Source organism: Pelodiscus sinensis, chromosome 14 (assembly GCF_049634645.1).
Source record: "Pelodiscus sinensis isolate JC-2024 chromosome 14, ASM4963464v1, whole genome shotgun sequence".
In the NCBI taxonomy this organism is placed as follows: Eukaryota; Metazoa; Chordata; order Testudines; family Trionychidae; genus Pelodiscus; species Pelodiscus sinensis.
In genome coordinates, this window is record NC_134724.1 from 44,232,050 (window position 1) to 44,259,129 (window position 27,080).

The 27,080-nt window shown below is 42.9% G+C and overlaps 2 protein-coding genes across 6 annotated transcripts in view; one reads left to right on the forward strand and one right to left on the reverse strand.

The window, feature by feature from the left end:
* The window catches only part of APBA2 (amyloid beta precursor protein binding family A member 2), a 192,597-nt gene extending 174,778 nt beyond the window's left edge, over positions 1 to 17,819 (forward strand). For 3 of the 4 annotated variants that reach the window (XM_075897719.1, XM_075897717.1, XM_006136873.4), the window contains 2 exons: positions 14,658 to 14,798; positions 16,944 to 17,819. In XM_075897719.1, coding sequence (XP_075753834.1) covers positions 14,658 to 14,798; positions 16,944 to 17,015 — 213 coding nt within the window. In that variant the 3' untranslated portion in view covers positions 17,016 to 17,819. The remainder of the gene's footprint in view (positions 1 to 14,657; positions 14,799 to 16,943) is intronic. The other variant, XM_075897720.1, reaches the window with a different exon arrangement.
* The window catches only part of ENTREP2 (endosomal transmembrane epsin interactor 2), a 354,078-nt gene continuing 344,349 nt past the window's right edge, over positions 17,352 to 27,080 (reverse strand). Inside the window, exons 10-11 of one of the 2 annotated variants that reach the window (XM_075897722.1) lie at positions 22,806 to 22,900; positions 17,352 to 20,255 (exon numbers count right to left, since the gene is read on the reverse strand). In XM_075897722.1, coding sequence (XP_075753837.1) covers positions 20,070 to 20,255; positions 22,806 to 22,900 — 281 coding nt within the window. In that variant the 3' untranslated portion in view covers positions 17,352 to 20,069. Of the gene's footprint in view, positions 20,256 to 22,805; positions 23,135 to 27,080 lie in introns of both variants that reach the window. The other variant, XM_075897721.1, reaches the window with a different exon arrangement.

Sequence of the window (27,080 nt, forward strand, 5' to 3'; positions counted from 1 at the left end):
TAAAGCAGCAGTCAAAGAGGTAATCGGCTGCCTATGGGGGGCATGCAGTGCGATTAGGCTGTGCCAGTTGTTGAGATCATTAAGATCTAAAGCCACAAGCATAAGTTCTATCCCTGAATTATTCATTGCTGCTGCTGGGCTTGAAGAGAAGGAGCTGTTCATAGCCAGTGAAAATTGTGTAGAGCTTGTAGGTGAGTTTGTGTCATAATCAACCATTAACCGTCATGCCATCAGAATCTCTTTTCTGAGAATTCAGTTTATCTGATGTGTACCCATATTCCACAAAGGCTGGGTCTCAGTTTCAGCCTTTTGGTCCCTTGCTTTACCCAACCTCCTTATTAAATCTGTTATACGCTGACATGCTGAAATGGACTATCCTTTGGTCTGTGTTTCCTCTACTTTGAATATGTGCGGTATGCCCTGTAAAACTTTTTCATTACTAATCAAAGGCACCATTTGGTAGAGGACAGGGAGGTCCCTAGCCCTCTCCTGCATTTTGTACTGAGAGCGACTCGCCCTAGCCCTAGACAGAGCTCTTAAGTGCAACACAGCCTGAGCGTGATACATGATGAACTCTGAAGCTGAGAGTAGCACAGACTTTGTGGCAGGAAGTTCGTTTATAAAGAGAGGCAGGGTCACTAAGATATCACAGAGCCCCATTAGTAAAGTAAATGAAGGCTCATTAGATAATCCCCAAAGCATTGGCAAGCACTCCATTTAAGAGAGAAGAAGCAAAGGGTAGCAGTAAATGGTGAGAATGGAGAGAAGCAAATAATGGTGTTCCACAGAGGTCTGTATTGGGACCAGGATGTTCAACATATTCATAAATGATCTGGAAAAAAGGGTAACGAATGAGTTGGCAACATTGGCAGATGGTACCAGATTTATTCAAGACACTAGCTAAGTCCAGACTAGACTGTAAGACTGGGTGACTGGGCAACACACTGGCAAATTAAATTCAGTGTTGATAAATGCAAAACATGGCAAAAGGTTTTTCTTTTCTTTTATATAGAAATTAGATAGAGGGCTCCTGTTAAGTTGCTTCTGCTAAGTTATCTGCCAGTCACTAGAGTTTTCAAGTGCCTAAGTAGCCCCTGGAATCATAGTTAAAGTTGCCTCCGTCCCTCCCCCCCATCTGAAATGGCGCCCTTCTTAGCAATATCACTTTAAATGCTGTTTGGAATATCTAGGATGTTTCTTCATTCTATAAACAAAGACTTGCAAACACATTGCAAATAAAAATAGAAGCATTGAAGTGCAAGCCTTAAAGATGATGCTCCATACACTTGCAGGTGAACCTACTTAAATTGGAGCCTTTGGAGAAAAGGGAACTGGGAATATAATATGCCTGCTTCTTACCTTTCACCCACCCTGCCAGCATAATGTCTTTTTGCCTACCGTTGCCCTTTACTCTGTTGTTTAGCCAGGGTGGTGGCAGGTTTGGTTTTGTGGGATTGTTTTTTGATCCTCTGACTGTTTTTATTTAGTGTATAGATAGTTAATTTGAGCCTCTATTATGGTATTTTAAAATAGTTTCCAAGCACCTTGCAGGCATTTTAATTTCTGTTTAACCAGGGGTGAAAGTAACTTACATTTCTTACAGGTACTGTCCTATCACAATTCCCCCGCCCCCTTGGAAGGGGGCTCAGGGCAGGTGGGGGTGCAATACTCTGAGGCTATGTCTACACTATGGCTGTGTCTACACTGGCAAGTTATTCCGGAAAATCAGCCGCTTTTCCGGAAAAACTTGCCAGCTGTCTACACTGGCTGCTTGAATTTCCGGAAAAGCACTGACGATCTAATGTAAAAGTCTTTTTCCGGAAAACTGTTCCGGAAAAGGGCCAGTGTAGACAGCACAGTAGTGTTTTCCGCAAAAAAGCCCCGATCGCGAAAATGACAATCGGGGCTTTTTTGAGGAAAAGCGCGTCTAGATTGGCCACGGACGCTTTTCCGGAAAAAGTGCTTTTCCGGAAAAGCGGCCTGCCAATCTAGATGAGCTTTTCCAAAAATGCTTTTAACGGAAAACTTTTCCGTTAAAAGCATTTCCGGAAAATCATGCCAGTGTAGACGTAGCCTATGAGTTTTGTTGAAAGAGGCAATGCAAATAAAACGCTGATTAGCATTTTCTTGCGCTTCATTTGCATAATCTATTCTGATCCATTTTTGCACAAGAGGTTTTTGCGCAAAAACATGCAGTGTGGACGAGTCCGTTTTGTGCAAAAACCCCTTTTTGTGCAAGATCCGTATGCCTCTGCTTGGCCTCTGATAAGACAAGAAGCAATGGGCTTAAATTGCAGTAAGGGGGATTTAGGTTGTACATTAGGAAAAACTTCTTGCCTGGGTGGATAAACACTGGAATAAATTTGAGGAATCTCCCTCACTGGAAATATTTAAGAGCAGGTTAGACAGACGTCTATCAGGGACGATCTAGACTGTATTTGGTCCTGCCTGAGGATAGGGGACTGGACTTGATGATCTCTCGGTCACCTGCAGTTCTAGGATTCTATGATATTATAATACCTGTAAGAAATGTAAGTGTGGGGCGCAGAGCAGGGGGCTCAGGGATGGGAAGGATGTGGGAAGGATGCAGGAGTCGGGCTGGGGAGATGGGTGGATCAGGAATTTCCCCAACACCGACCCAGTTTTGTGAACTATGATGCCATACAGCCTACCTTCACCCTCACGGTCTCACCCCTCCTCGGCCCTGACACTCTCCCTCTAAATTCGAACACCTCCACCTAATTTCAATTCCTGGGGAGGCTACTAGGGTGGGTGCAGGAGTCAGAGTTGAGGTGTATGAGGGGCTCAGGGCAGAAGGCTGGCGTGTGGGGGCTGCAGGGCTTAGGGCACAGAGGACTGTGGAGGGGCTTAGGGCAGGAGCTGGAGGTGTGTGGGGTGGGGTGCAGGAATCAGGACAAGGGGCTGTGATGTGTGTGTGTGTGTGTGTAGGGTGGAGTGTGGGATGGGAGGCTCAGTGCTGGGGCAGTCCTGGTTGGTGATACTGCCCTGCGCTGTTCCTGTTCCCAGCCAAATGGGAGCTGTGGGGCAACACTCACAGGCATGGGAAGGGAGCTAAGGGTGTGCAAGGTGCTGCAGCACCCCCAAAGATCCTGGCCCAGCATCTGGGGTCCTGGCTGCTGGCCCCAGGCACCCAGAGCTCTGCAGGTAGCCCTGCGTCACATTTCCTGTCTCTCTTTGTACTAGGGGTTTGAAGTTTGTCTTTAGAAGAATGGCTGCTTTAGCCTCCCTGGACATTTAGTAATGGATTTGAAAGTGACCCCACAAAAGCTTATGCCCTAGTAAATCTGTAGGGTGCATCTACACAGCAGCGTTATTTCGGAATACTGGCGAGCTAGAGGACTTCTTATACCGATTCCTTAACCCTCCTTTCACGAGGAGTAAGGGAAGTCAGAGGAGGGGTGTTTTTCCTTCAACATCCTGCTGTGTAGACCGCGTCAAAAGCCAAGTTAAGCTAGTTCAACTTCATAGCCTAATTCAGTGTTTCCCAATTGTATTTGTACCCCTAGGGCTGCCTTAAAAAAAAAAGGCCCCCGCGACGTGTCGTCGAGCAAGAACCCAAACCAAACAAAGAAACCCACCCGCCGCTGCGATTCCTACCTTCCCGCTGTCTCTGTAAGAGGGGGTGGGGGGGGGGGTGCCGGCTCTTTGCGGAGCCCTTGCTTTTTGCTTCGCAGAACCACAAGGTTCCGCAGGGCACCAATTGGGAAATGCTGGCCTAAGTAATCTTTAGCCACTGCCCTTCTCAGTGTTTCTGCAGATGGAGACTAAGGGCATGTTTCCATTAGGAAATTGTTAAAAAAAACTTGAAAGAATAGTTTCCCCATGGTCCACACTACGGAGAAGCCTCAAAATTAGTCCAAGGCAGGCTCCAATATTGTGGACACGCTACCTCGACTCAGAGCTCCAAGAAGCACTGGGGAGTAGTTAGGTTGAATTACTCTGGGGAATAATTATTTTGAAATAGTGGCACCAGAGCATCCACACTGTCTTGTGCGTTACTCCTTGTGGAAAGCACGAGTCATTATTTCGAAATAACCAGCCTATTATTTTGAAATAAATAACCCCCCATTGTAGACCAGGCCCCTTTTGAGACTGGACTGTCAGTGTCATGGCTGTTTCAACAAAAGACAGGACTGTGCAGCACTTTAAATACTAACAAGATGGTTTATTAAGTGTTGAGCTTTCATGGGCCAGACCTACTTGGCCCACGAAAGCTCATCACCTAATAAACCATCTTGTTAGTATTTAAAGTGCTGCACAGTCCTGTCTTTTGTTTCAGCAAGACCAGACTAACAGGGCTACATCTCTATTACTGTGGCTGTTTCAGTTCATGGTGGTGTAGCGCCACCTTGTGGACATTTCCCATGTTGACCGTTTGGTGCATAGTCATTTGTTGCTTTTTTTTGTTTTACCAAGATCAGTCACAAACCAGTTGGAGTTACTCTTGACATTTACATTACTGTTCAAAAGGAAGTACACCAAATTCACCAAACGAGTCTTCGCATGTATAGAGAAGGCTCTGCAACACAATTCAGCTATGAAAAGTCAAGTTTGGATTTAAAGGCCAATAACAACTGACACACGTGTACTCTGATTTGTATTTTAACAATATTATTCTAATAATGTTTGTATTTCAAAAAGTAGAATTTCCTAATTACTAGAAATGTGATTATAAAGGCTCACTGGGCTAAAAAAAGAATTACTTGGGCACTCTTTTCTCTTGATTCAGCATTAGCTGAGGGAATGGATAACTTGCGTGAATGACTTTAATTAAATGTCCTCCACTTCTGTGCCATTGTCTTGTTATGCATATGTCTGCTAGGTGTTTACATGGCACATCAGAGCACCAGCTTGCTGTATCTGCTTTCATTCTGCATATCTCCTTTGTGCAGGAAGTAAAAGCCATGATGTTCCTGAATGGTCTGTAAACAGTCTGAACGTATTAGATAAACCCAGTGTTTTATGCTGGGTTTTGTTTCCCATTGCACATCAGGCAGAGATGTGAGGGTGGGAGCAGTGCTTCCCAGTCTATATAGGATTTAATTTCCATGCTCAGTGTAGAGCTGTGCTCTGGTAGATGCTTTCTGGTGCTCTGCAGACAGGCTCAGTGTTTTCTGTAAGCTGTGCCCTTGAGTGGCCATCCAGGAGAGATTCAAGTGCTGCCCAGCTGATTACTTGCCTTGGTGCACAAAACAAAATTTATTCTGCACATGGATGGAAAAAATTAGAGGGAACATTGGTCAGGCTGTGCTAGCTTCCCTGTTTTCAGCTGAGAGAACCAGAACAAATGGGAGGAGATGAAAGGAGCAGAAGTAGAAAGTGTAAAACAAAAACAAAAGCAAACAGTTCTTGCTCCAGTGTCAGATAAAATGCATTCAGGGAAAGGATGGCTGGAGTTGCCACTGGGATGTTGTACCATCATGAATGGGAAGGGAGGAGAACAAGGGTGCTATTTCGGGATATTTCTGGTTTCCTGAAATAGCATTTTCTGTGTCTTGACAGCATACCCGTTATTTTGAAATAGCTTTCGAAATAATGGACGGGCTATTTTGGCATCCCTGTAAACCGCATTCCATGAGGATTAAGGGATGTTTCAGAATAGCTCCCTATTTTGAAATTCACTCGAAATAAGCCATGCAGTTTGCATAGCTCAAATTGAGTAGCTTATTTTGAGCAAAGGGTGCAGTGTAAACGCACCCCAAGAGACAGTCTTACTCAAGATGTGGTTCAACTTTCGTTCAAAACCATGAGAGCCTCTTGTTTAGAAATGATGTGGCATTTAACCATCACAGTTCCTCTCCAAGGGCATTATGTTTGTGGTGTGTGGGTTATATTATATCTTTGGTATTGATGTAGATCACTTTTCATCTGTAATCTTAAAGCTCTGTACAAAAGAGGGGTCTGGTTTAAAAGTTCAGTAAAATGGCTATAATTTAGTTAGTGATTAATATTATTTTTTCCTTCATCCTATGCATATATATAGGGAATTCTCCCTTTCATTGATATTTATGAAAGATACTTAACAAAATATGTCATGCAGCATTTAAATACTTGTTAACATTCAAAATTATTTCAGTGAAAAAATAAACTGTCAGGTTTTAGCCATTTGCTCTGAATAAATTTTTGAAGAGCAAAGAATTTAATTTGAAAAGGTTTACTTTTAACATGTAGCTGTCCATTTAGTACATAGTTGGCAAATTTCAATAAAACGTGTTATTTATTTAAATGCTAATGTTTTCCCTATATTACAGTTTCTCACGTAACACAGTGGAAAATCTATAAAAAATGAAAGAACCAAATCTGTATGGCTTTACCTTTGTTCTGCTACTTTTCCCCCATTCACATAGAAAACAGGATATAAGCTCTATATCAGAAGGATTAGATCCAGATCTGTTCCGTGTTATCTCTGTGGCTATCACTGTATTCAACAAATACAGCAAAGGAAACATCCTGGCTCAGTACACTTTTGCCTGAACTTATTTAATGGTTGTATCAACTTTTTGATCTTGCCAATTGAATCTGGTACTGTGGCAATATGGACTACACTGCAAAGGAAGTGCTGCCATGTAACCTGAATTCTGATGAAAGATTTACAAGCTACAAGTGCCCAATTTTCTGTTGTGGGTAGCATTCATTCTGAAAATACTAATACAGATTGAACCTAGTCTGGCATTCTGCTCCGGCACCATCCATGGTCCGGCATGATTTCATTTAACCAGAAGTCCACTTATCATGGGCATAGCCAAGTTTCCTGTGGTCCCATAAAGTTTATTTATAGTCACCAGTCCTGGCTCTCAGTGTTCTGTGCCGTTATTTAGCTCTAATTTACCCCTAAATGTCTTCTAAGAGCCCAGTAAGAAGTGAAATTGTTGGTAATGCTGCTAGACAGTCATAGAATCATGGAATCTTAGGGCTGGTAGAGACCTCAGGAGGTCCTCGAGTCCAGCCCCCTGCCCAAAGCAGGATCAATCTCAATTAAATCATCCCAGCCAGGGCTTTGTCTAGCCGAGACTTTAAACTTCCAGGGATGGAGTTTCCACCCCCTCCCTAGGTAACCCATTCCAGTGCTTCACCACCCTCCTAGTGAAACAGTTTTTCCTAATATTGACCTCCCCATGTTTGGCAAATTCTCTGGTTTGGTGCTGGTCAGATCCCAAGGGTGACGAATTAGAGAGGTTCAACTTGTAATGTCTTATTGAGCTAAATCTACTTCAGGGGGGAAGGAGAGGTGTGATTTTGGGGTAGCATGTTTTAGGCCCGGATGCTTATACTCTCCTCAGTTTGAGTTCTAGTCTGCTCTATCTAGTTTCCTTGTGAGCTTTTCTTTGTAGTGGTTGTTTGTTGTTCTGGTCTTTCTTTTTTACCCACCATGGAAAAGAATTGCAGAACAAGGGAACAGAGCAACAAAGGATCCATTCCTGTTTTTGTCCATTGTAGTAATACTTATACTATCCAACGAGAAAACACAATCTTTCTGATACAATTACCTATATTTAAATGGACCTTTTGGTGTTTTGTATTTTAATAACAAGCATTGGAAAGATGCTGCTGTCATCATGAGAAAGTTCAGCAGATTACATACTGATGCCTACAACTGATTGTTGCTGCTTCGCAGAATATGCCCCTTAATGAAGAATAGGTGTTTAAAGGAGAACATTCATTTTAGATATTAGTTCTGTCTGGTGTGTGTGTAGTCCCTAAATAATACATAGGCTTTGTGCTGGCCTAATCCACAGGGATGAACAGGGATGTCAGCGAATAGACAATTATCAGCCTGCTGATAAGCCTGGGTTTATTGGTTAATCTTGTTGACTACACGCATCCCCCCGCTTTCTCTGCAGGGGAGCAGGAGCCAGTGCCCATGAGGAACTGTCTTAAAAGCCGGCTCCCCTTGAGCACTGGATCCGCCTGCTCCCCACTTCCACACCGCTGCCTCTGATACAGAGGCAGCAGTGTGGAGAGTGAGGAGGGCAGGTTGGAGCCACTATGGCTCCCTGTTCATGCAAGCTCCGCAGACTTGCCTTCCCTCCCCCTGCTGCCTCCTACAGAGGCAGCAGGAGGGGCAGGCAGGCACCAGTGCTGGGGGGAGCCAGCTTAAAAGCTGGTTCCCCCCAGCATCAGCTTCCCTGTGCCACTTGTTCTCTCCCCTCCCCCACACTGCCCAGGCTCACCGCAGACAGAGGCTGCTGCCACCCTCCACTGCTGTCTCTGTATCAGAAGCAACAGCGTGGGATGGTAGGGGCTCCCCAGGAGTGCACTGGCCGATGGCCCTGCCCCAGAGACTGTCGAATAGTCGTGTAACCACTAAGATTTCATGCGGTTACACGACTGTTCAGTTCACACGATATCTAACATCCCTAGGGATGAATTGCACCTGTTGTTATTGAAGTCCATTGTGATAGTGCTGGGTTTTCCTGGGCCATCTGTGAAGCATTTCATTCCCCTCCCCTCACCTCCATGTGCCCATGAGGCCCCACTTGCCCAAAACTCACCCACTGACCTGTTTGTGAGGCTGCCCGGCCTCTGCTGAACCAACCCCTGGCCTGGATCAGGAAGCCAGGAGATAGAGCCAGAGCACAACTTTCTAAGCAGCATGTGGGGCTAAGGCAGTCTTCTCTATCATAGCCCACTGGTCCTGGGTTTAGATGGGATGGAGAACTAAAGTGATCCTCTAACCAGCAGCTGTCTGTGGTTCAGAGGCCCTATTATACACAGGCCTAATGAAAATACAGGAGCAGTGGGGTGAGCTAGTGCTTAAAACTCAGACCTTGATATAGGAACATCTGTGCCAATGATTATGTTTATAGTGACACCCACCAAGACTTCGTCTACACTGCAGCACAATTTCAAAATCTACCGGGCTCGCTATTCTGACCTTCCACAAGGAGTAAGGGACGTTTCGGAATAGCAGTTTATTTCCAAATAAGTGCTGTGCAGACAGCGCCAAATTTTGAAATAAGCTATTTTGAAATTTATTCAAAATAAGCTACACAATTTGCATAGTTCAAATTGTGTAGCTTATTTTGAGCGAGGGGTGCAGTATAGGCTCACCCCAAGAATCCTTGCTCAGGTTAGACCAGATTCTAAAATGAGGATAAAACGTTACTGCTTTCCCAGCACACAAGTTATTGTAAAGGCTTTTAATTCTCTGTACAGTGCTATTAGCGCTCCAGATGGAATACACCAGAGAAATGCAGACCTACCATTGCCTTTGTGCTACCGGGCTGACAGGTCACCTTTCCGCTTGCTTCTGAAAGCTTGTACTGGAGGTGGGCCTGTAGGAATTTTTTATAGTGAGGAAAATGTATTTACAGGTTCTCTGGGCACATGCTGGCTTTTTCCTGTCTGATTATTATGTACAAATCCCCTGTGGCAGGTAATAAACTTCCCATTTTAACTCTGAGCACTTAAATGAAAAATCTTGTTTTGATAAGAGACCTTGTATGTACTGCAGTCTGGAGGATTTTGTCATCTATATGATTAGAAGATAAAAACGATCTGCAAAAGGTTGTTTTGTAGGAATGAAATCAAAGTTGCAATTCTGCGGATGGCTCTACTGTCGCCTTTAACCATGAAAAGGGTTCTGAAATGGTTCATGAACCACAGCAGACCCGAAGATCTAATTAAAATCTATGTGTTCAACAGCACAGCTCGTTCTGTTGTTTACAATACAAAAAAAAAATCTTTCAAAAGGCTGAAGGTGCCTTCCCAGACAAGGAGCAGTGACTATAGAGGCATTTTACCTCCCATACATTGAGAGAGCTTTGACAGAATAGGCTAGGGTTCTATTGTATGTGGCACTGCATTTACAGAGCGAGGCTTCCAAGGAAATTGCCAATATTGTAAGGATATTTTTCATCCAAAGAAAGCCTTTCAACTCAGCCATTTCCAGTGCGTCCAGCTTGCCCCATTGCCTGTGTATTGTGCTTGTATCTGATTTAGGCTGCATGCTCTTTGGGGGGCACATACCATGTTTTATTATGCTGGTATTTAGCACTGAACAAAATGCTCAGAGCGAAACAATTAATAATAATGATTATAATTATGGCATTATAATAAGGATAGCGACTGCAAAAATTCCCATCAGGCCTTCTAAATAGTATTGATTCTTCCTCAGCTAAGATCACTATTTTTTCAGTTTAGAAATCAAAAGGCAATTCTAATGTTGTTGTCAGTATAGCTGCACCTCCGATATCCAAAATAAAGGCCAGGCCCTTCCTGCCTCTTACCAGGAGAAAGACTAGAAGACAGCGCAGTCTTCTACAGAGTGTTTACTAAGGAAGAAGATATCATTTACTAAACTTCCCACGCGACTGTAGCTGATACACCGCCGTTACTTGTCTGTTAGAAATAGAGAAGGGTGAATGCGGGATATGTCAGACACATTAAAAGAAAATGATTGATTTGGTGCCATTGTGAAGTAAATATCTCTTTTTCTATCCATCTCTAAGAATTTTTTACTTAAGGTAAAATCTGCTTCTTTGTTCCTGTTCCAAAGATTGTATTTTTTCCCTTTGAAGGGGTCAGGTTTTTTTGCCTCCCTTTATATGTATGCAACATAAATGTATCCGATTACATACACTTGATATGCAATAAGAACATTGCACTCCATTCCAAGCAGGGCAAAAGGAGTTTGCATTTCTTTGGCATCTATGCATCTGAAGAAGGGAATATTGTAGGCAAAAGCAGTTAGGCTGTGTCTACACTGCACCCCTTTTCCGGAAAAGGGATGCAGATTAGACACTTCGGAATTGCAAATCTGCGGGGGATTTAAATATCCCCCGCGGCACTTGCATTTACATGGCTGCCGCTTTTTTCCGGCTTTGCTGGACCCCCCCCAGCAGACCAGGGGGACAGGAGCAAAGCCGCCCAGGCGGTGGGAGTCCCGCTGCCTGGGTGGCTTTGCTCCGGGGCAAACGAGCAAAGCCGCCCAGGCAGCGGGACTCCCGCCGCCTGGGAGGCTTTGCTCGGGTGTCCCTGGTCTGCTGGGGGGGTCCAGCGGCTTTGCTGGACCCTCCAGCAGACCAGGGAGACCAGGAGAAGCTTTTCTCGCCCCGGAGGACATGGGTGGCGACCCGTCGCCCGTGAGCTCCGGGGCGAGAAAAGCCCCGTTCGTAAGTCGGGGACTGCCTGTACATGGGACAATGAACCACACCCACTAGGTGTGTGGGTTACACTTGAGCAAATATTTTTGGGTTGCACAAATGAGAATACTGGAAATCTGAGCTTTGCAGGAATAATTGGAGCACCTGGACTTCAGAGGATAGGGCTAGTAGGGTTCTGGATCCTGTGTGAACTAAGTGCTTCCTTCAGTGCCAATCTAGACACTCCATGAAAGTCTATTCTATGATGCAAATGACTGCAGCTTCCCCTACGTAGAGGGAAACTATATTGAGGACTAAGCTGAGCCTTAGGGTAAACTACAAACCTGTGATCATCTAGTTTGACCTCCCTAGTAACCTTTCCCTCCCTGCCAGACTGGCAGAGGCTCCTTTTGAAACAAACAAGTAGGAGATGTTTGAAAGCCTTTTCTTCTTGACTTTAATGAAACTTGAAACATCAGCACTGCTCTAACATCATACAGAGGTTGCTTTGAAATTCCTTTGCTGCAGGGGTATTTTGATGAGTGACCATTCTAATCCAAACTAAAAATAAAAATGGGAGAAAGAGGAAGTAGGAAGCTGTTCTTTTCATTGCTCTTCAGAACAGATACTGTCTGACAGCTGACAGATGTGCCATTTTTCCTTTCTTGTTTTATATTGGATTTTCATAAGATAGTTAATATAAACAAATCAGTTGGAAAAAGAAGTAAAGCTAAACATGTTCCTCTAAATGTAAATCCACTGAAAGACAATTTCCAGTCTGTTTTACTAATCTCAATTGTACCATGCCGCCACTCCCAGCCTAGTTTTAAAACTGTGAAAGGGATTTTGTTACTTATTTGTAAGGGACCTCTGCTCTGAATTAGTAATCCATTTTACAGCCTGGCTCAGTCCTCTTCTTGCAACTGGATCCAAAGGTTGGATCCCACAGGGTTCTAAGTCCAGTTGGTCAAAGTGAATATAGTAATTAGTTATAGCTCTGGACCTCTAGGGTGCATATCTTTTGTGTGAGCCTTTCCTGACTCTCAGGATGCTACAGTCTGTCCGCCCCAGATCCTGGAACTACTGCCTGCACATGTTATTTACATACAGCTCCCCCAGAATAGCTCCAGTGTAACCCCATGACAGGAAGGCCAGGGCCACAGCCTTAGCACAGTAATTTATTAACCACAGTCACATCACTGTTTCAAAACCAAAGCAAACCACTAGAGAGTTACAGATCTTTGCACATAAGTCCCACAACACAGCCTCCCACCCTTTCTATGAATCAGGTCTTGCCATCATTTCAGGCTAGGCAGAGTCCTTCGGCCTACTGTTTCTCCACCTTGGTCTTCATTATGGCAATGAACATACCTCCCCTCCCCCCCGAGAAGCACCCATTCTCTGTCCCTTTTTGCCTGGTGTTCTGTAGACCTGCTTGTACCCTGTCTCTCTCCAGACTCCTGTGGAGAGTTGATTGTTGATGGAAATAGGATGGTAGATGAGAGAGAATCTGACTCCAATGGCACAAGGTTATTGTCTTGAGGGCTTTCTAGAGATTGTCCTTCACTAACGCATTGAGCGCCTTTCCTGGCCAGAGTAGCTGACCGCCACATAGCATCGTAACCTCGCTTCGGGCAAGGTTGGACAAGAATTCAGCACATAACACAAATGCAGGTGATAATCCAAAATGGAGGCTGCCAATAGAGATCAAACCTACAGAGCCCCCTCTGCCCCACTCACCATTTCACCGCTAAACCAGCAGTCCTCCAGAACCCGGTATTGGCAAAAATCTCCATTCAAATGGTTCCATGGTAGCAGATTCGCTGTGTTGCTACCTTTATGTGGCAGTGGAAACTGAGTCTGATTAAAGACGGCAGTTTTTAAATCGCTATGCACTGCTGTGCTATTTATTTATTGTGACCTTTTAAACCTTTTCTGGGTTTTTTTGGGTTAAAGATTTCATTTTAGATTTAAAGAGATACTGGCAGAGTAAATGCATAGTAAAAGCAAAACTTTTCCACAAATGGTGCAGGGGGAATTAGGGCTTGGGCAGATCCATATGCACAGAGGCCAGGAACAAGATAACTGAAGAAGCACTGAATCTCGCGCCTTGATCTTGGACTACATGGAGAAAAGCACATTTTCATATAATGCGGTCTGACTCAGTCACATACTATTGATGTAGAGAATCTTCTTGCTGGAGATGGAGCTGAGGCAGTGCTAAGTATTATTTGAATATAGATGTAGTCGTTTTAAAGATGCACTGTACCCAGGGGAGGCAACACTCAGGCTGGGCCCCTGGCCAAGCCATAAGAGCAACCCAGAGCGAGCTGTGCAGAGATTTAAAGGGCTCAGGGCTCCAGGCGCTGCTACTGCATCTGGAGCCCCGGATGGATCACTAGGCCCTGGAGCAGTTGCTCCCTTTGCCCTCCCTCCCCTGTCAGCGGGCCTGAGTGTACCCAGAAATTACCACAGCAACCTTGACTCGTATGCTCCAATCAGCACCTCCGCATCAGAGTAGCCCTCAGGGAACACACCCAGCACAATGTCATTCCAACTTACCATGTTTCTCATTCGTTACTTAGTCACTTCTATAGACACATTTACCTACCATGTAATTTTGGAAGGATTAATTTGTGGAAATCTAGGTTAAGGTTTAATTTGGAGTGTGCATATGTCTGGACAAAAGGAACATAGAGTCTGGTGAGGTTTTTTCCCTCCATTTGGTCTGCTTGAGTTCAGTAAACCACTCGTCTTCTGCCTTTTCCTTGTTTTTGCGCAGGCCTGAAACTTCAGGTAGTGCAGCTATTTTATATTGCATTGGGTGAGCAGTTGACAGTCATAAATTCCAAGCCACCTAATCCTACTGCGTATTCCAGCTCCTTAGGAATGAAGGACAGAATTGTGATGCTATTTTCAAAAATTAAAACAAAACAACTCTTCAAGCTTAAAATTAGACTCAGAATTTTATTTTTCTACAGGTTGAATCTCCCTAGTCCAACCCTGGCACGAGGGTGTTTGCTGGACCAGGGGAGGTCAATTCTGGTCCCCTGCTGCTGGCCTCCAGGCTCTCCTGGAAAGCCACCAGCCTCCTAGCTGCTGTGCTCCTCTCCTGGTTGCACTCTTGGCCCCAGCCCCAACCTCTAGCTCCTCTCCAAGCCATGCTCCCACCTCAGCCAGACTCCCAGCCCCAGCCATGCTTCCAGCCTTGGCACCTTGCTGGGCCATGGATGTTGCTGGACCAGCGAGGTCATACATGCAGTCACATCTTTTGGAGTCATTACAAAACTCCTGTTTAAGAAAAGGTAGAGGGACATGAGCTAACATGCTAAAGCCATGTGGGCATACAAGTGGCAGCTCAGGTTAACTGTTGGAATGCACTCCTGCCCACCCTCCTAGGCACGTACGTAGGAGGCTAGCCAGACCCACCCCTGGCTACGCGGCTATCCTAGTGCACTGGCTCATGCCACACTAAACCGTTTGTCTGTCCAGTTCTGAGTGACCTGTTACAGCTTAACAACTGTTAACTCAATTAAACTCTGACTTTGACAGATCTGCAGCTTGATGAGAGGTGGAATAGCCGAACGGGGAGGTGTCCGAGTAGGGCATCGCATTATTGAGATCAACGGGCAAAGTGTTGTGGCCACTGCTCACGAGAAGATAGTACAAGCCTTGTCTAACTCAGTGGGAGAGGTAAGGAACATCTGAATTTCAAATACTTTGCTAAAGTATTGCAACAGGTAAGTAAAGTATCTCTCTATATACTTGGGTTCCTGCTGTTGAAAACAATATGGTGTTGAGACTGTATTAAACCCCCAATATCAACTTTTAAAAGTAAAGCAGTTGTGACTACATTATCTGCATTTTCCATTAGTTTTTAAGAGAGATTTTCCTGACTAATTCTGAAGTATGAAGCTGCAGTCCGGTATCAGCCTTCGATAGGTTAAGAAATCGATCCAAGCAATAGCTATAAAAATGTCTCCCCTCCATTTTAGATTTACCAATCATAAAATAGACAGAGGTGAAAGAGTAAGACTAATATTTTAAGCCTTTCATTCATTTTTGCTGAAATTCTTTGACTTGGTTATGGAATGGGGTAAACACATCTCTGTTCCTCACCATTTAACTGAGGTGTGTTGGTGATCTGCCTTCTCATTTCTTTTGAATGTCAGGTAGCACCATTATGCTCATCCCATAGAAATCCTGACTAGGTACTCCAGCAAGTTAGCAAAACTCTCCCTTCACAAAGCCATGGGGTTGTCTTCACTACAGCCAGGATCAATGCTGCAGCAGTTGATCCACTGGAGGTCAGTTTAGCAGGTCTAGTGAAGACCCACTGAATCACTGACTCCAGTATTCCCACCAGTAGAGATGAGTAAGGGAATGAACAGGATAGGTTCTCCCGTCGGCCCAGAGCAGTGTGGACCCTGTGGTAAGTAGATCTAAGCTATGGCGATTTGAGTTACGCTACCAATGTAACTCAAATTGCATAGTTTAGATCAATTTGAACCCCTAGTATAGACCTGCCCTTAAGTTAACCGCATTTGTATAGGGAATACCACACCAGTGGGGGGATAGAATTCACACATCACACAGCCCTGTGGCCGGCAGAGCCAGTAGCCGATGCCTCTTTCTTCCTCTGGTGAGGGTGGTCTAGTACAGAGAACTTCCTTTACTCTCCCCACAAGGAAGTAAAGCAGCATTTCAGTACGGGTTGGTGAGGGTCATATGTGGCAGTTGACTCCTTATGAATTGGCACAGTCCCTACTTCTAATGGTGAAATTATGATAACTAATACAGAGCAGTGCACACACATTGTATGGATGTATTTAATTTTTCATTGTGGAGCTTTAATGTGGAAAAAAAATCTGTGTATCTAAAAATCTTAAAATGGAAGCTTATTGCAATTAAAACATAGCCAAAGTAATTTATGATTTTTTTAAAAAACTGTAGCTAAAGTTTGAGCTAAGTAACTGTAAATTTATAAAAGTCTATGGCCTGACTGTTCAGTGTCTGGTTTTTTAAAATAGTCTGACAAGTGCAGATTATCATGAATTTAAAGTTTCACTTTAATCTAAAATCACGCTGGGTTCCTTGGTGTTTGTATTATATGGCTCTTGCAAAGAGGCAGGTCCCTCCGTGCTGCAGGTTGTTTGTTTCTAATACGAGACAAACAAGTTTGTTATGATTTGTTTATACAATGCCATGTCTTCCACAGTATTAATGAAATCTCTGCTAACCTCCCACTTTTCCTAGTATTTTCCAGTGTTAATGCCAGATGCTTCCTTTATTTGACACCTTTACTCCTATCAGAGCCCAGTCACCCTAGCTAACACACGATTGAAAATAATACTGCTTGCAAATTGTTGATTTAGTAGGAATGGGGAAACTTGGATTCTAAATCTGAATGCACTTTAACATTGTGGGTGGTGAAGTTCAAACAATGTACAAACGTTCACATTCCACTTTAAGATATAGTGTGTGTAAATGAATGGACAGAGAAAGGAAAATCCAGTGCCAGGCAATATTTGAGTGAGTATGCAGGGTGAATTTTTATGTACATGAAATTTTCTTCCTGGCTAATTTCCTTAGCTTGGACAGTAGTGGTTGAAAGGAATTGGTGTAGTTGGTTTTCAGTTGCTTTTGCTATTCTGATACGTTTGCATTTAAAAACAAGCAACCCCTGCCCATGAACCCTGCTCCTTCAATTCACAGCTCTAGGTAGAAATCAGAAATCCCTCCCCTGAGGTCAGTCAATGCAGTTTGTGATATATGTATCAGACTTGTAGTAAGTTTCAGCTGATACTGATACTATATTTTATATAAATCAATTGACAGATTCATATGAAGACCATGCCAGCTGCAATGTTTAGGCTTCTAACTGGCCAAGAGACACCCTTGTACATCTAGCACATATGGCTGTCTCCCTCAACAAACAAACTAAATGATTCCATCAAAGCTGAAGTCTACACAACAGAAGAAAGAATTTTGTATCTTATATAAATGAAAGGCTTTGAAATAGGACCTGAAGACTCTTCAAATTGAATGGCCAAGCATCTCTTCCTTTTCTCTTCCTTGCCAAAAAGTGATGACCATCTTTATCAAGGACAATAATCACTGACATAAAATCTTTGTAAGACATAGTATTTTGCAACATCTTCTAAACTCTTTTCTCATTGAAACTTTAACATATTTATTTGTAATCTTCATGTGGCATGGTGTACAACATATGTCTGTCATACTTGATGATGTGAGAATGAGTCAGCAGAAAATTTACTGCAAAGATAATGAAACAGCAGCCTCACATTAAAAAAAAAAAAAAAAAATCCAAGCCCCATGTAATGGTCCACCACAGGGTAATGCATAATTTGAAAGCTGATCCAGGGCAGATGGCATTTTAAAATTTCAGTGATTAGGAATGTGTGCTGTTAGATTCTAATGTAAAGTAAAACAGTTGTAGTACTTGGTGTAATTACGTTACATTTGTCATAATGGTAAGTATGCAAAATGTGAATATAAGTGTATAACACAAGAACAGGAAAGTGTTTCTTATGCTAAATAAAGAATAAATGCCACAAATTTTAAAATATTTATTTACATTTATTTTTAATTTTCATGGTTTAACACAACTACTTCTCTGATACTTAAATTTGTTCCACAGTTTGTGTAATATTTATTATCTTTTGATTTACACTAGCTCAAAAATTTGAGAGACATACTTAGTCTTTTATAAAAACATTCTTGTTCCTGAGGCATTGTTCTGAATGTTTATTTCTGGTGAAAGAAGAGGAACTAGCACCATCAGCAGTATTAGAATGTGTATAGATTAACTAAGTAGTAGTAAAGTTGTATTCATGATGAGAAATTGTTCATTAATGTAACTGTCTTGATTTTTGGGGGGGTGGGGCGTGAGGAAGGAGGGCAAGGCCTTGAAGCAAATACACTGTGACTTTAGAAGCCTTACCATGCAGTAACTAAAGCATTAGGATTACTGTATTTTAAGGAGTAACATATATGTTGCATGCAACTGACCTTAGGAAAGAATTAACCCTAGTATCACTAATAAATCTGGAGTAATAAAGACAACTTGCTTATCTTGTTCATTCTGTTAGTAAGAATTCAAAAATCTTACTAGAAATATCCCCATTTAATTCTTCATCTAAGTGCAGTTGCAAAGAATCAAATAGTTGGACTCCGCCTGCTGCCTTGAAGTCAAATTATAGTAGGTGGTGTATCTGTGGAATTCATGGTAAATGGATGCTTATGTTACCCTACCTTGTTGCCACTGGATGTCACTGTAGCTTCACACCAGTGTAGCTGAAGCAGCATCAACTTAACACATAGTGGTGTTGATGATTGACAAACATACATTCTGAACTAAAGCTACCCATCTCTAGCTACGCATCTTTGCAACCTTTTCACAGATTGTATGCCAAGTTTAGAGTGACACAAATGGAAACAGGCAAGCAATTAAATGCCAGAGATGTGTTTATAAAAGTTAAAGTTTTGCACATTAGACTGGATTCCTTATGTGAGCGCTGTTCTTTTCCTAACACTGTTCATGCACTTTCCTATCTCTGCTGACTTGTAATTTGTACTGCTTTGTTCTCAAAGACCTGGCAGGCAGTGTCTGCTGTTGGTATGGTTGAGGTTTTGTAGTGCAGAACTACTAGAAGACAATTTTAGTAGAAAAATTCTTCTTCAAGCTAACAAATGGATGCTAAAAATCTATGTAGATTCAGAGTTTTAAAGAGGTTTTCGGGGCCCAGAGCAAAATCTGAAACTGAGTCCCCTCACCTCCCTCCAAAGTTACCATGAAAACGAAAGTTTGAAGAGAAGGAATGAGAGATGGTCGGTGAGGATCCATGGCTGCTCTCCCCACAGAGTAAGGGGAGCTGTGGCCCCTCCACTGGTGGGAAAATATCCTCCTACCCTATTCCTAAATCTGCACAGTTTCAGACCTGCCAGATAACCCTGGTAGCAGTAGGATCTGGGCTAGCCATGATGGGGGAGTCACCGCCCATACTACCAATATTGGGTACCAAATCTGAGTGGCTCCATAACCCTGTGTTCCAAGCTATAACGCCACTCACTCAAATTTGGCTTAGCTGCCCTCTTCATTTTGGGGGACCTCTCAAACAAGGTGGGAGAGCCTTTTGTACTCCCTACCCCTGCCCCTTGGTAGCCCTGTCTGGATTCAGCTCAGTGGTTGTACATGAAAGGCTATGGAAGCCAGCTTTTAAGCAGTTCCAGCAGCACAATGGCTTTGTCTATGGTGCAATTGTAGAACATCGTTTCTAGTGAATTTAGACCTCAATTTAAAATGGCATCTCCCAAACCAAACTCATGAGCATTCAGAACAAAGCAAAAAATAAACCATTGTGCAGCCTTTACTAGAATGTAAAAGGGCACGAGACATTTGAGGAAAAAAAACAGCTCTAGCAGAAGACAATTAGCTTAGCATCTTGAAACCTACGTACACTTAGCTATGGCAACAAAGGGACCAGTGAAAGCAACTATGCTCCTGTAATAAGAGCGAATGTTTGTATTTCTATCCAAATCCGTTTTTGCGGAAGCAAAGTCCAGAAATACTTTTTATTAAAACACTGATGATCGTTAAAATTCATTGAGGTACATTAAATAAATGCAACTTGTAAGTTGTACAAAAGGTCTCTTGGTGATAGTTTTCAGGAAATGCTACAGGGCTGCAGCATCTCCGTTGATACGTTCAAATCAATGTATATCTGGGAAAACGTTTTTACAAGTTTAATAATAACCCTATAAATTTTGCAAAATTGCAGGGCTTAAATTTACATTCAGAAAAAGCTGGGTGTTGCTTTAAAAAGTGTAATTCCAGAATGACGACACCCTTTTTCCTGTCTAAGCCATCCCTCATTTGCATTTCTCTGCTGGAGTCTTCTCTTTGCTGGAATCATCTTTTCCTAACACACCTGTAAGCTGTTGTCAAAGGATGGTCTCCCGACAAACTCCAATCAAACTGTGTGGCCTGTCCCGCTCTAACCTGCGAGAGATGTGGGACCTGCGTAAGAAGGCAACTGGAGAACTGAGAGCACCACAACTCTGAAGGTGAAGATCTTCTTGAAGTCGCTTTCTAGAGGTGTTCACATTCTGCCGGGAACTTGTAATTACCTGATAAGAGGAGAGCGAGAGGAAGGAAGAAGACAGGTTTGTTGTACTGCAAAGGGTCAGTCATTTACTGTAACATTTTCTGCTCATTCCGTTGTATTGAATTTTACCTAGTATGAGAGTTATTAACTAGGAGCTAAATGTGTGGGCTCATGATTGCACCCTACTGATTAGCACACAGAGGGCAAAATCCTGATACGACTACCAGCCAGTGCCCTTTAATTCAAGTGGGGGGAGCTCTGCTTTTGCTACTGGAAATTTCTGCTTCATGCAGTACTAGCACTAAGTAGCTGCTGCTAGGACAAAGAATATAGAAACTTCCATCATCCTTTAAACAAATACTGGTTTAAAGAAAAAAATCTTCCATCTACTCATCTGGGGATGAATTGGTAACTGGTGGCCTTCCGAATGGTCAGACCTGGATGCTGCTAGACAGGAAGCTGGAGCTATCCTGGTGTGACCATAGGCTCTTATCCTGCTTTGATCTCCTTCACACAGACTTCTGTTGGGTTAGGGGAGATAAAGCACTGCTGTGGTTGGCCTTAACTGATCACTGAGTAGGTGATGGAATTGTGACTCCTGTTGAAGCATGAAGGAGGGGAATTAGAGAGGAGAGTATTTTCTTAGGACACAGCTTTTACCTTTTAGGCCTCAGGTTTAAGTCTGAAACAATGAAACTCCATCCACTTGCTTTGAGGGAAGGTCATGTGTTTTGAGGAGGGGAAGAGAGATTGATTTTTCCACCCATTAACTGTGTGTTCTCTCTCAAAACCACTTAGAGCAAACCTTTTGTGAAGTAGCTGGTCACTTCCATTTACATGTCTAACTCTGAATTGTATAATGGTTATTAAAAAGCTCTCAGCTTCAAGAGGAGCTTGACGGAGCTGCTTGGGCTTTGAGTGACGGTTAATGTTTGTAGATTGGAAAAATAACTTTACTAAGATTGCTCCCTTTGAGCCAGTCATGTGTCTCCCAGGAGCTCAAAAGTCTACTCTTGATAAAGTTGCACGATTAGTTTCCGTTTTTACTGTCTAAAACACTCAGTCTGTAGTATTTTTCTTTTTGAGAAGTTATGGCTTTCCATTATAGCCCTAACAGACTGTTTTCAGCTTTCTAACCTTTGGGAGTTACTGACCTATAATGATTGCAAAGCAATAAAAATGTTAATGACATAAGGCCACTGTGGAATTCTTACATTTCTCAGGGTATTACTGCTTTTCCTTTGCTGTATCTAGATATATTAAAGTTAGTATTTAACTTTGTTCTGCTTCCCAGCTAGCAAAGGGCTAGTGCAAATTATCTCATGATCAGGGCTTGGTCAATAGTGATACTTAAGCTTCTCTCATAATATTATTTGATAACCACTATATCATATATTAAAAAACAGGAAGTTTTCCTACTGCTGAGGAAAGAAGTGGACAAGCAGGCAAATGTGATATAGACAATGATATCCAGGATATGAGGTTACTCTCATTTATATATCCCTCAGTTCTGCATATAGAATCCTACGACAGTGGGCTAGCTTGTCTCTCAGAGCTACATCTACACTGCAACACTATTTCAGGATACTGGAGTATCCCAAAATAGCTATCCCATGTCTTCACAGCAAGCCCATTGTTTCAAAATATAATAGGCTCACTATTCCGACACCCCTGTAAACCTCATTCCATGAGGAGAAAAGACATTTTAGAATAGTGGGTTAATTTTGAAATTTGGCGCTGAAAGTACAAAATAAGCTATTTTGAAATAAGATTGAAATAAGATATGCAATTTGCATAGCTCAAATTGTGTATCTTATTTCTAGCTACAATGCAGTGTAGATGCACCCAGACAGCCTCCCAAACCATTGAGAGAAGAAAACTCCTTTTCTACAGCTGCTATTTTTGTAACCCAATGAATAAGAGGTCAAACCTGCAGTCATAGTCAAATAAAACCAATAGGCATTAGAAAATTAAGTGATCAAAAGTGTTCATTTTAGATTTTAAAATATATATTAAGTTTAATGCATTGTTCAATACTTCTTATTTTCATGGTTTCTTCCTCTGTTCTTAATTTTGAGAATCAGAATTTGCCAGCTTCCTAAATCATAACCAAGCCAATGTTCATCTTCTAGTAAGAAGCATGAATGAGTGCCGGCCTTCTACAGAAGAGATGCCAATACACTTGCCTATCTACCCATTCTTGACAGTTGGTAGACTGCATCTCTCCCTTCTGCTATCCAAATCTATCTGCCCCAAAATGCAGCTGAGCTTCACTAGGTCAAGAAACAAAAGCTCCAAGTCAGTTTCCAAACCTTTGTATCCTCAAATACTTTTCCCTCTTTCACCTTACAGTTGAAGAAAGTAAACTTAAAAATCTAAGGTGAGAGTTCCCTATAAATCTTTAAGAGCAACATGAGTATAAATTCCAGCCCTATGAAGTTTAGTCCTAAAGGCCATCTCTAAAATCATGTCTTGTTCAGTTCAAAATATGTCATGGCTTGACAAAATTATTAATCTAAAGCCATCTCAAGACACAGTTCCCTGTTTACTACAAACATCATAATGGTCCTACCTGGTCTATAATGTTGGCACTGAAGATGGCTTCTTCCATGTGTCTCTCATCAGATTTGATTACAGATCTTATGCTGTTCACCACGTGCCGCACTTCTGGAGGGAGATTACAGTTTGAATGTTCCAAAAATTTAGCCACCAAAATTTTTGTGTCTTTATAGGCCTTAATGTCTACTAAAGAGGGTGGTCGCTCTTTGGAGATTGTGCTGCAGGCCTTTGGCTTTAAATGTAGGTCAATTTTCCTTGTCTCTCTTTGTTTTCCAGTGGGTAGCAAACGGCTTACAGAATCCTGGCAAGCAGAGGCAGCCACATGAGAACTAGAAACGGGAACTAAAAATAAAGGGGGGAAAATGAATCTTTAAAGAAAGGTGTGAAATCAAACATCCTTACAGGGGAATTGTTATAACATTCAGTCTACAGCCTACAGCCTACAACTCCTAGTAGGTTCATGGTGCAACAAACTTATAAAACAAAGGAAACATTTTAAAACAGCTATTTTAAAGATTTCTAGTAATGGAATTGAATGCTGGTGAAACATTTTATGCTGTTGTTCCTGGGAAAGTCCTCTATTTACCCACGGAAAGGGTGCAGCACATAATAGTAGGGCAACGTTCCTCCCCTGGGACCACATCAGAGAGTGGATAGTTGAAAATCTTCAGGTTCATTGACTCTTCTGCTAATACTGATATCGCGAATGCCAGATTATGCTAATGGTGTTTGTTAGGGGAAATTTTTCCACTACAGACTGGATTGAAACAAACATTCGTTATCTAGAATTAGAGAATCCTAGAGGTGGAAGAGACCTCAGGAGGTCATCGAGTCCAGCCCCCTGCCCAAAGCAGGATCAATCCCAACTAAATCATCCCAGCCAACGCTTTGTCAAGCTGGGATTTAAAAACCTCTAGGGATGGAGATTCCAACACCTCTCTAGGAAACCATTCCAGTGCTTCCACACCCTCTTGGGCTACGTCTACATTGGCAAGATTTTGCACAAATACTTTTAATGCAAGAGTTTTTGCGTTAAAGTATTTGCGCTAGAGCGCATCTACACTGGCATGTGCTTTTGCACAAAAGCATCTGTGCCAGTGTAGACGCTCTCTTGCGCAAGAAAGCTCTGGCGGCCATTTTAGCTATTGGGCTTTCTTGTGCAAGAAATTCATGTTGCCTGGCTGCACTGGCCTCTTGTGCAAGAACACTTGTGCAAGAGGGCTTATTCCTGACCGGAAGCATCATAGTTCTTGCACAAGAAGCCCTGATTTCTTACATTAGAACGTCAGTGTTCTTGCGCAAGAACTCGTGGTCAGTGTAGACAGGTGGCAAGTTTTTGTACAAAAGCACCCGCTTTTGTGCAAAATCTTGCCAATGCAGACACAGCCTTAGTGAAATATTTTTTTCCTACTATCCAACCTAGACCTCTCCCACTGTAACTTGAGACCATTGATCCTTGTTCTGCCACCCATCACTACTGAGAACAGCCTCTCTCCACCCTCTTCGGAACCTCCTTCAGGAAGTTGAAGGCTGCTCTCAAATCTCCCCTCACTTTTCTCTTCTGTAGGCTAAATAAGCTCAAATCCCTCATCCTCTCCTCATAGGTTATGTGCTCCAGCCAAGGATGACCCGTGAGGCTAGGCAAACTGGGCAGTTGCCTAGGGTGCTGCTGGCCCGGACGCCCGATGATGACGTCACGGACATTGATGGCCGTGCAGGAGGGGGTGCCAGTCGCACCTCCTGCCTGGGGTGCCAGCTGCTGCAGCTGGCCTCAGGCCGCTCCTGGCTCCAGCGCCCTAATCATTTTGGTTGCCCTCCACTGGACCCTCTCCAATGCGTCCACATCCTTTCTATAGTGGGGGGCCCAGAACTGGATGCAATACTCCAGATATACAAGCCACTGCTCCTATGCTGCAAACATAGCTGTAGTATAAGTTCCCAGGAGAAATAGTCAGAACAAGGAAAGTTTAAGACTGGTCTGGTGGCCTCAGCCATTTTATTACAGAGTGAACAATGCATCAAAACACTGTGAAAAATAGAGCAATGTTGAAATAAAAGAGATCCAGGACTCCACTTCAGGTCAGCACTGAGTTTCTCCCAAAAACTGCTTCCCAGAATATGTGGTGGTTCTGCATGATAACGTATGGCAAAACTTTGCACTCGCACCTCCTACAGTGGCTCCCAAACATTTTACGAAGCTAGCCTACCACTGCATTGAGTCTTTTTTGCAATCCACCATTTCATATACATATACATACCCTGCACCCTGGAATTGCAACCCTGACTGCAGCTTGCTACCTAAGTGATGGGAGGGGCAGCAGGGTCAAATTTAAGAGGTGGTGCAATCCGAGGTGCAGGACAGGAGCCATTGTTGCAAGGTAAGTAAAGCGTGAACCCTCGCCACTCACTCTGGTCCTCTGCATCAAACCATGAGGGATCTAGGAGGGAAGGTGGTGTGATGTGATACTGAACATAAATGATGTATGGTATTAGTAGTGCTAACAGAGTCCTGGGGAAAGGCTTCCAAATTACTTGTCTGTAGGTTGGTAAAATTATTGATAGGGGGAAAAAATGCTAATCAGCTGGGCAGCCTGTGAATCTTTCCTGGGCGGATGCCCAAGTGCACAGCTTACAGGGAACACTACCTATAATTCAATTTTAGGAAACTGACACATCACCTGTTTCTAATGCAGCCTGAAATGATCCTGTTTCCTAATGTTAGCTACATGTAGGGACACGGGCAAATGATCACTTGTTAAGAAATGTTTCCATGGTTATGATGCATTTTCCTCTTTGCTGTATATTTATAAAATGTGCAGATCTTTAATATTATAGGCTTAATCTTGAAAGCCAATAGCCATCAGTGAGCACAGTGAGGACTCAGCTCCTCTTGGGAGCAGGCCCTATTGTAATTTGTAAGAGACCCAATTAACCACAGAGCTATCTAGGCTGTAGGTGCAGGCATTCTGTCTCCTCATTCCAGCCCCCTTTACAGCTACATTCCGCTGCCGAGCAAGCGGCACGCACCACTTATTTTCATTAATGTTCACATTCTGGAGAATATCTTGCCACCTTTTCCTGAGCTCTGTCATCCAGTTGCCAAAGCAGCTGCAAATAGCTCCAGAGGTGTTTTGCTCTCTGATGAGAGGTACCTGAGATGCTAGCACAATGATCACGTGATGATTCCACTTTGACTCTCAGAAACCTGAGATTAAAAAGGGTTAAATCCACACATTTTGGGTAAGACTGTTTATTGCTCCTTCCAACACTGAAAACTATTTTGACCTTCTAGTTACATTAGAGGATACTTTTCTTCTGCATCTTCAGGGCAAAGCATATAATGAAAAACTGCTCTAATCCTCCCTGGCAGAGTGTATAATGAAATCAGGATAAAACAATATTAAAAACACATAGAGTCTCTCGAACTCATGAAACTCAGTGCTGGCTGCTTCTGACCTCAGCTTGCCTTCATGTGCCTAGGCATTGCAATACACTGCTATGGCTCTTCAGATAAAAGGTGACATTTCAATGAGTTTAAATGGAGTTTGTCTTGGCAGCCTTTACCATGCTGGTGATGCTCAATATACCTGGGGCAAAGAGCAAAATAAACCACTAGACATTATCTGCCATACTAGTAACTATAGTGAATGCCAGCAATGGCCAAGGCCGCCCTGGGCTAGTGTACACAGCTATCCTGGCAAACTCTCCTAGCATAAATGCAGTTTTTACTAGCATCACTAATTCACTGTTTTAGTCCTACTTTGGTATGGTAATAGTTTAATGAAAAAGTGCACTTCCTTTATACATCATTTTCAGCTTGAGTACTTGCTTAGGTATTTGATATTCTTGGAACTGAACCAGCAGATAGATACCCTCTTTTAAACATACCTACACACAAGAAATCTGATCCCCAACATCAAGAGGTAACTGGGTGGACTATTGACCAAATAGACTATAATGAACCTATGTAAAGTCTTAAACCACATTAATCTGAGGATTACTGGCATGAAAGCCTTAAACTGCTCAGCTATACTAGGTGTATTGACTGTTGTGTTACTGTTGGTGCGGTGCAAGTATAATAATTGTGCTCGCTGGAAGCTAGTTGTGCAATGGCTATGGCATGCACGATCCTATCTGGCAGAGACCCTTCACATCAATGTGTAGCATTACATTCATAAAACCTAAATACCAGGACTGATAGCCTGGAAATAAGGCCAGGGGAGCCAACAGTCATGTCAGGTGCCTGGGCAAGATGGGAGAGGGGCTTAGTCAGCCAGTCCTCAGCACC